Raw genomic sequence first — 9,786 nt, 5'->3', positions numbered from 1 at the left:
GTACACCTCCATGTACCTTAAAAAACCTGCAAGGAAAAAGTGCGACGGGCTTTCGTTTAGCCATGGCAACCGAAAACGTTTTTGACAACATGATTTCGGATTTTTCCATTGAAAATAACATGGGAATCTGAAACCTTTTAAAAAATTAAAAAATTCCAAAATTCCAAAACCGTTAAAATTACATTTAAATTGATTTTAAAAATTTAATTTAATCAAGTTTAAATGCAATTTGGTCAATTGGGGGACCCTTAAATACTTCAGATTCCCATGTTATTTTCAATGGAAATAATCCAAAACATGTTGTCAAAAACGTTTTCAGTTCCCATGGCAAAACGAAAGCCCGTCGCAACTTTTCCCTTGCAGGTTTTTCAAGTTACACGGAGATGTACATTATACCCGACTTTGAACAAAATCGGTGATTATCACCTCGGGTCATCTCCTTGTTAGTTATATAAATTTTGAATTTTTATCTTAACTGTTTCGTTTTAGATTTATCCGTGGATAATGGTGAACTGTATGTCGTCATCTACGGACGATGAATCAAATGATTTTTTTGAATTCATTTATTTAAATAAAAAATGAACAGATGTTTAAGAAGTTTATTGGTTCATTAATTAATGTCTTAATTCGAAAATATATTATGGTTCCACAGTAGAAACAACTTTGTGGGATTTAATGTCATAGAGAGCCACAATTGCTGCTGAAAATGCGTTGAAAGCGGATAAAATGAACATGATGTACTTGTAGTCCCCGAGATAGTCTCGAAAATAACCTTAAACAAAAAATCTCGTCAATTTCAAGAAAGATAGTATAGCAACGGTAAACAAACAAACAGATGTCGCCACGTTTGCATGACCCACTCGTTTTCGAATTATGCGCGCGGAGCGTATTTGAGCAATATATATTAGACGCTGTCGTTTGGTCAATAATACTACAATATTTAAAAATAGCCAAAATATTTGCTTTGCAATTTAATAAAGTATTTTAAATTTTTCTTTATATTTAATTACATTATATTATCAAAAATCATAAGGTTAATGATTGGGGTGGCAGAGTGGTTAGCACTTTCGCCTCGCAGCAAGACGAGCCGGGTTCGATCCCAGCTTGCGGCACTGGGTGAAAACTCGGAAAAACTCCTTCTGCGTTGAGTTTGCAAGTTCTATCCCCATTGGTTTAACGGGATTTCCACCGAGATCTTCGGCTCCCCATTCCATAAAACCCGGCCAACTAAATTAATGGCTTTAAAAGTCGCTTGATGACTTAGGCCTAAGGTTGCCTTGGGTATTAGCCTAGCTGACTATTCTAACATAATTGGAATTAATTATATTAAATATTCAGTTTTAAAATGATCTTAATATTTAACATTTTATTACCAACAATTATTATTTAAATTGAAGTTCAACATTGTAATTATTTAATAAATATAAAAATATTATTATTAAGTACCTACTTACAATTTTTAAAAGATCTCCGTAGTTCTATTTAAGACAACAGAGGGCGCTACCTAATGTTTAATGGGTGAAGCCAAATAAATATGTAGTAAATCACGCCACAATACCCCAAAGCTATGTTTGTTTGTTCCCAATTGCTTCTATAATTTATTGTCAATATTAAATATAGTGGGTTGAAATCTAAGCCATGGTCCAGTCTAAATATAGCGAGTCTCCCTCGACCATTGGTGCTATTCTAGTTCTACAGACGCCACTTCTATCGACTCATGCAAGCTTGAACGTTCATCTCTGTTTTTATAAAGATCCCAAAAGAATGAAATCAATGTACTCGTATTACTCAAGTGTCGAAGCAGTTCATTTGCCAAGCTATCACTCGCTAACTGTAATGAGGGTTCTTTATACAACCTTATCTTTCTTCACCTCATCAAGTGCAATATTTTTTCCGAACATTTGCATTTTCATGTGAAACCCTAACGGGGACGAACCCTGAACCCTTGGTGTGCTCCATTTCTGCCTCTAGTTGGCGTTAGAACTCTCTCACTATCGCACTGTGATGAATAGTTACGATACATTTTCTCTGACGTCGAATATGAAACGATTCGCTTCAAAAAGTCGATTTTAATTATATTCAATTCTTCGCCGCAGATAAAATAAATTAAAAAAATAGTTTTACACGTTTAGAAGTGTTTCAAATGCCACAATATGTAAAACATAATTTATGAAGTTAAATGTACGTAAAGAAGGATGACTAAAGTGTAATTTAAAATAAACTATACCTACTCGTGTAGAATCATTGTGTTCGCAACCAGATCCTAGTCTATCATATACTTCAAATAAAAATAAAAGAAAATTAAATTTTTTTTAAGAAAACCGCCTTTTTAAAATAGGTTTTTTTCATGTGCACATTTAAAAAAACCAAAAAAATCCATCATGAAATGACTCCCACCAAATCCGGTGTTGGTAACGTAGATTAAGTTCCAGAAATAAAACACTTTATTTTTTTGCCCAATCGCGCAGAACGACGATTTTAACAAAAACCTTATTTGCACAAAGATTCACCTTAATTGACTAGTACATCATTTAATGATTATAACGGTCTGAAATCGTGAGTTCAGTGTTGTCCTTTTATTTAAGGGCAGGGTCACGCTTACGCCGCCAAGCTTCCCAATATCACACTACAATTTTAAAATATCTCGCAAACGCATGCTCAAAATTATACTCCTCGACAACACAAGCAGGACTACTCTTTGATTTGAGAAGAGATACTTAAATCTAAAATTGGAAAACTTGCACCTTTGAAATCCGCAACTTTTCTTAGTTGAGGGAGGGATCAATATGGAGGCTGTACTACGGCTTCAGCTTTCACTTTTAGCCAATTTTGCAAACAAAATTTTTATTTAGAAATAAAAAGTTAAATTATTTTTAAATAAAAAAGCCAGTATTTTAGTTTTATAAAAACACATTTTTTCAAAAAACTAAATTATACTTACCAATAAAACTCGGTAAGAGTAACAAAACAAAACCAGAAATGCATTTGGACATTCCGCTGATAAAAGCCACGTTTTTCTTCCCCAATGATGGTAATATCACGGCGAGGATGATAAGGTTGACACCGAAAAAGAACCCCAATAGAAGTACAAAAATTAGGAACACGAAGCTACGAGTTAGGGACAAACACAGGAATAATATCGACTGGAACAGAAAACAAATCCAACCAAATCGAAAATAAGGCATAATCTTTTTGTCTACTAGAATCGTTGTTATAAACCTGCCAACAAATTCCATTGCGAAAACTAAAGTCACCATTATCACAGACAGATATTCCTCCACTTGTCGATCACGACTGTAGTCGACTACAAGGGTCAAGAATACCATAAAAGGAATAATATAACTTGAATTAAATAACATAATAATAAAAAATAAGGGATTTTTCACAATTTTCCAAATGTCTTTCATATAATTTTTCAAATTAGAGCCTTCATTCACAATAGCTCCTTTCTCTTCCTCTAAAAACGTTTCTTTCAATTCTTCGTCTGGGTCGTTAGTGTGAGTGTTTTGCTTCGCTTGCTGCGGTGAATCATTTTCTTCCAATATGAAAATGAACACGAAAGTTTGAATGTACAACGCCGCCTCGATGAGCCAGGCGCCTCGAAGCCCGTAGAAAGAGGCAGTCGCTTGGAACAGAATGGGGAACAACATTCCGGAGAGAGAGAAGGCTGTGAAAACTAGGAAGTACACTTTGGCGCGGTGTTCAGTAGAGTCCGTGGTGAGGTATTGAAGTGTTAAAGATAATAAGTGGGTTGATCCACCACCTGAAAATTCCGTAAATAAATATAGCAAACATTTAAGATTAAGCTAGTATCTAAATTCAGAAACTCATATTGCCTACTTAATGATGTGGATAGGAAAACATAAAAAATTGTCACACTATCGCTTGAAACCACCTTTTTATGATGCATATCCTTCAATCTTATTGGTCAAAACTGGCATGCAAACCAACTTAACATGGGTTTTAAGGTCTAGTATGAGCGATGTTAAAGTTCGGAGCCTTCAAGTAAATAAGTTAATTATGATGTCTCGATTTTTCGAAAAATATTTTTTTATAAAGTGGAATATTTGGACAGAGTTGGAATAGAACAATAGATCGTAATGACATATTAGAAATATGCAAAAAAAATTAGAAGTAGCAAGTATGACTGTTTTAATTTCTATTCAAATTTGAGAATGGTGAAACAATAACCTAGCAATTTAAAGAATGTTTTCAACGGAAAAAATGTTTTATTAAAATTTTTATATATAATTTGGAATCGTCTTTGTAGATTGTATAAATCTGATTGGCAGTACTGTTAACTATAAATTTAATGCAACACAGACTGAAATTGAACGGAAAACCAACGAGTCTAACTATTTTGCTTATGTGCTTGACGTAACTCGCAAATTGTTTGTTAATCAAAGGATAAAACGACCAACGTAACGCGTTATTATCTGTTTTAATAATGAACCATTGAAATGCGATAAAGCAGTTATCTATCTTTAACGTTTTTTCAAGGAATTAAGGTTTAATAAGTTGAAGTCAAGCCGATTTAATCGTTACATCATTTTATTGAAGGAAGAAATTAATTTATGTCAACTAAGATAAAAAAATTGAAGATAAGTGAAATCGTAGGATTCATTATTATGAGAAGGAATATTTTTATAGCGCAGGGATATTTGAAATAGAATTAATGATTTTTATTAAAGACGGTGAAAAATCCATCCCGAGGTGATTTGATTTTTCACCGTCTGGTTTGGTACGCAAGCGCAGAAGTAGCCTTGTTAAAATCATTTATACTTTTATGATTCCTTTATGTTGAGCTAAAAGTAAGAAACCATTAGTGTCCTGATTTTCAGAACTTTAAGTTAAAACTTGATCCACGGAATGTCACATTTGCCGAGTTCTTTAGTTTAGACGAACTTCAATGTTGTTATTAATGTTTCAAATGGATTCCTTCAATAGAGTGCCAGCAGCTTGAAACCTTGCGACGTCACCAATGTTAAACGTCTATTGAGAAAAAACGCGAGTTTTCATGACAACCATTACGGAAGCTACGGCTGTGACGTCACTAACTTTTAAAAACGCATTAACTGCTAGCACTCTATACTTGGTGAAATTTGGGCGAATACTACTTTGGTACTAAAACAATTCAGATTCATAAATCCTTACCTTTCAAAGCGTAACAAAATGAAATCCAAGTGATCTCCGAAAAGAACGTCGGGTTGAAAAATGAAAGAAAGGATCCCAGAGCCGCAGTTGCCATGCTAACGAAAAGTGCTTTCCTGATTCTTAAAAAGTGAAGCAAAGGCCCAGATGTCAACCCTAATTACAATATAACCAAATTACTCATTTTCAATGTTTAGGTTGTAGTATTTCATACTTAAAATGATCAATTTAACAACAACTGCATAATAATTTATACACTCCGGTCGACAACAAGTGAGTTATAGAATACTCGCTAACTACGGCCACCAAAGAGTTACGCGAGTACCCTGTCAAGGTAGAACTTATGAATTCATTCAATTCTTGCTATTTTCTTAATTGTTTTCGTAATTTATTTATATTTACCAAAAATAAAATAACTTTTCATATTTCTTTGCGCTGCCGTTAATTTATTTTAGCAACAACATTTGACTTTTTCATAATAATGCCCTGTCGAATTCATTACTTCCTGTCGTATAACAATTTGTTTAAAATAATTCACATATTTAGAAAACATTAGATAACCACTGATTACAGTTTTATTTACCTAAGGTTAATGTTAATTGTGCTTGTAAGTATGACATTTTAAGGATGTAGATAGGGTGTCAGGTAAACTTTACCTGGCACCCTATCTACATCCTTAAAATGGACCTTTACCTGGTAAAGGTACATTTAATAGATTTACTCGGCCATCCCGCCAACTATTCATCATCAACTCCATTTCAAGAAGATTTGTGCATTTCTTTTCCATGGGTCCAAAGTAGAATTACACGATCACGGTGGAAAGGAGAATCCATTGCTTATTTAGTCAACAAATGTTCATCACTGATTCTGCAATCTGCACGATTTTTTAGCGCTTGTTTCGACCACTTAGAAGTATCAAAGAAGTTGTACGCGTACGGTTTGAAGTTGTTGACTAAATTAGCGAAAGGCTTTGACTATCCGTCGTGAACGTAAATATTATATTTCGATTTCGATTCCACGTGAACTCTCCTACAGTTCACTTAAATTAAATGATTACTTTCTTTACTTTTTACGAGTAAAACATTAGTTAATAGTAAGTAAACTAAATTCCAAAAGTGTTGAATATTTGGTTTCTGTAGTAATAGTACCCGCGTCCTGTGTTTATTTGAACGAAAAATCTACCAAATTCGTAGCAAGTTGGAAACTCACCTCTTTAATCTGATCTCGAAATGCTTCAGAATATATATATGCTGCCGGTACAACAAAAATTAGTTAATTAAACAACAAATTAGGAGGTTCTCTGGAATGGTAGGTTTTGTAGTAGTGGAGAAATAAACAATATGGCCTACGGCATTATGAAAATACAAAACGAAGGACATTTTTCTGAGAGTGATAAAAACGCATGTATCTTGAAAAGTCAAAGTCGGTTAGTTTTGGAATATTTTTCTCGTTGTTCTCCGAAATTTTCTCTACAAGATAAAGGTATAATAATCTGCAACCACTTGCACCATTTCGAAAAAACAACATTTAAAAAAGTCGTATTTTGGGCAAAATTTGAGCTTTAGGTGCGTTTCTACCTTAGTTCCACTTGTTCGAGGTTTACCGAATTTTAATATTACGTCTAAAACAACCTTACAAAAACAGTGGCGCGAGAAATCCCGTGAAATTCCGTAAAGGGGACGATTAGCCCCCTGGTGTCAGTTATAGAAATATATTACATATATTCGGATTCTGCATAAAAAGTCGAGTAAGAATATATAAATATTTATTTAATAATGTTAATATTTAATTTTGTCCCCAAAATGTCGATTTCAAAACACTGTGCTATGTTTGCTCGCGATATTGGAATTTCTAAATACTGGGTTTAAAAATTGGAAAAACGCTATAGAAAAATTTAAAAAACACGAGAAAAGCTTGAGCCACCTAAATTGCATAAAAGCGGCAACTTTTTAGCCAACACTCTAAAGATAAACAGTTGAATAATAGAAATATTCTTAAAACAATTGTTAGCTCATTACGATATTTCGCTAGAACTGGTCAGGCATTAAGAGGGCATTTAGATGACGCTGGAAATTTACGTGAACTACTACGAGAAAGAGTTGATGATGTAAATGGTTTAAAACCATGGTTCGAATAACGAGACGATTGGTTAAGTGGTGACATTCAAAACGAAATCTTAGAACCGTTTCTGGTGCGAAACCATCGTCTGATATTCTACATTAAACCCTCACTGAGCTTCGCTCCGATGAGTACTTCGACCAAATTTGGAAGGTGACTGAAATGATGGCTAAAACATTGCAGCTGAAGAGCCCTAAACGAGGGGTAACCATTCTTAGAAAGTCTGTACACCAGATTACGCTTAGATTAGCACTGCCAAAGGCAGGGACTTCAAAGCTTACGCGTAATCCCATTAGTACAGTCAAAGGTACGGCTCTGTACACCGATTACGCGGAGTGATCAGCCTCTCGCCCTAAAGAGACAAGAAAGAAAAAGGTACCTCGTCGTTTCGAGCAAACAAACAGTCCTTGCGCCGCTGTAACTCTTAGTACACGGTAAAATATGAAGAAATAATATTTTGGGATGTTAGATTATGTGATTTCCTAATTAAATAGACCATTTTCTCAGCCTGGAATTGAACGGTTGATTTCACTAGAAAGTGTTATATTAAATTCTAGTAACTGAAATTGTCCTTCTATAGACGTTCTTAAGAGGGAACTAAAGTTTTGTCGAAAAAAACTCCGAAAGAAAAAGAGTCTTTGGAGTTTCGATTTAAATTTATTTCTAATGTATAGTTATTTATTTGCAAAGTAAAATAAAAATATATATTTCTTTATATTTTTTAATATTGAGAAAAACTACGTACGTAACTGTATCAACATAACGTTATTTAGGCATTAAAGTTAAATTATAAATATACATACATACAGACATACATACATACTACATACATACATACATACATACTACATACATACATATAAACATAAAAATACATACATACATACATCAACATATATATACATAGTAGGGTGTTTAAAAAAATGCAAATATCGAAATGTTTTGATTTTCTTGTTCATTTTGGTCGGAAAATGACACAGGAAAAAGTTTACGTAAATTCATTAATGTTTAGGACTGCCTCAACGAGCTTAAGTTTTACCATTATAAACCAACCCATTTAAAAGCAAAAATAATTATGTCACTCAAATACTTTAACTGATGAAATATTGAATATTTATTACTTACTTAAGTTTAAACAGGGTTTATTATAGTAATAAGTACCGGTACACAATAAAAATATTGGCAGAAATCCCCACAAAACCAGTTAAGACCTGGTTTAGTGGGGCTTTCTGCCAAATATTTTATTGTGTACCGGTACTTATTTCTATAATAAACATTGTAAAAACTTAAATAAGTAATAAATATTAAATTTTTCGTTCAAGTAAAGTATTTGAGTGACATAACTGATTTTTGCTTATAACTAAATGTTTTCATTTAAACTAGTGCTTTTTTCTACCCCAAAATGTAGCCTGGTATCTCCGCTAAAAATTCTTCAATTTAAAGAATGGTTTCAAATCAACATTATCGTTATTAATTTTCTTGGATCCTTAGGAATTTATCTAGAACCATATTGCTAAAAAAATTTAACATCTCATAACAGAAGTATACATTTAAGCCAAGAGAGTTACTACGTGTATCTAACGATGCGAAAATGAAATTGCGTAATAAAATTTATGTTAATTTAATAACTTAAAATGTTCTAGACAATCCGTTATGAAAAAAAGCAATTTAAAGCCCCCGAAGGTACACGTTTCAAGCTAACGACATTAGGGACTCATAGAAATAGATACTTCTCACAAATATATATTTTATACACTTTAGAAGCTATTAACGTATTAACTGAACCATCCTTTCAAACTAATACACAGATGAAAGACTTAATGGTTATTTTCTTACAGATACGGTATGATACGTTACTTACCCAGCAAAAAGTAGAAGAAGTTGGATGTTGTCAGTGGTATCGAAGCTTCCTCCCTGGACACGCCGAATGTTTCGTGCATTAGAACCAGGGCCACGCCCGACGACGAGATCAAACCGCTGGACAACAACGTAAAAAGCAAACACTTGCTGATCGTCCACCACTCAGTCGCGATGTAAGATGCAAATGAACCCATCTCGAAAAACTAACCAAATCTATTCTAAGCTTAGTTAATAAAGTTAGTGGATTGGTTTACCGTTAAGTTATCGTTACTTAAATGGTTAAGTAAAAATGAAGATTCTAAATGAATCTCTCATTTTGACCTGTAGCTGTAAACTCGAAAAAGATAGCAAAAACAAATTTATCTCTTTGAATTAGCTGTGCCTAAATTATCCGTATGAGAGCGTTGAGATATGAACTAAATAACAAATATCTAGGGCTCCTTTAACTCTTATCTTTTTCAAGGCGATTATTGTTTAGATTAAGAACAGATTGAAAAATAAATATATAATTGTATCATATTCTCTATAAATTCGATGGTTTATTAGGTTTTGTCTTAGTGCAAGCGAAAATAGCCCAAACACTTGTCCCATGTTCTCGTGATTTCACATAAATCAGATTGTTGATTTCTTATTTAATGCGTTTTTGTATTAAATTGG

General features: G+C 33.4%; 1 protein-coding gene across 1 annotated transcript; it reads right to left on the bottom strand.

Moving 5' to 3' along the window:
• Nucleotides 1-638: 638 nt before the first annotated feature.
• LOC149956189 (uncharacterized) lies at nt 639-9,442 on the bottom strand. Its single transcript, XM_090166797.1, has 4 exons — nt 9,131-9,442; nt 5,155-5,307; nt 2,942-3,763; nt 639-772 (listed from the first exon to the last, which is right to left on the bottom strand). The coding sequence occupies exons 1-4, from the start codon at nt 9,321-9,323 to the stop codon at nt 639-641; spliced, it is 1,302 nt and encodes a 433-aa protein (XP_090022923.1). The 5' UTR covers nt 9,324-9,442.
• Between the last annotated feature and the right edge of the window lie 344 nt (nt 9,443-9,786).

Source organism: Leiobunum rupestre, chromosome 2, assembly GCF_980474605.1.
Source record: "Leiobunum rupestre chromosome 2, qqLeiRupe1.1.hap1, whole genome shotgun sequence".
NCBI lineage: Eukaryota > Metazoa > Arthropoda > Arachnida > Opiliones > Sclerosomatidae > Leiobunum > Leiobunum rupestre.
This window is presented reverse-complemented; position numbering and strand designations above follow the sequence as displayed.

Excerpts from the sequence above, each read along its gene's own strand:
- LOC149956189 (XM_090166797.1), bottom strand. The coding sequence starts at position 9,323 with ATGGGTTCATTTGCATCTTACATCGCGACTGAGTGGTGGACGATCAGC. Across the intron at positions 5,308-9,130 it reads CTTCTTCTACTTTTTGCTGG|GGTTGACATCTGGGCCTTTG; the intron begins GTAAGTAACGTA and ends TATTGTAATTAG. Across the intron at positions 773-2,941 it reads ACTCTTACCGAGTTTTATTG|GTTATTTTCGAGACTATCTC; the intron begins GTAAGTATAATT and ends TTTTTGTTTAAG.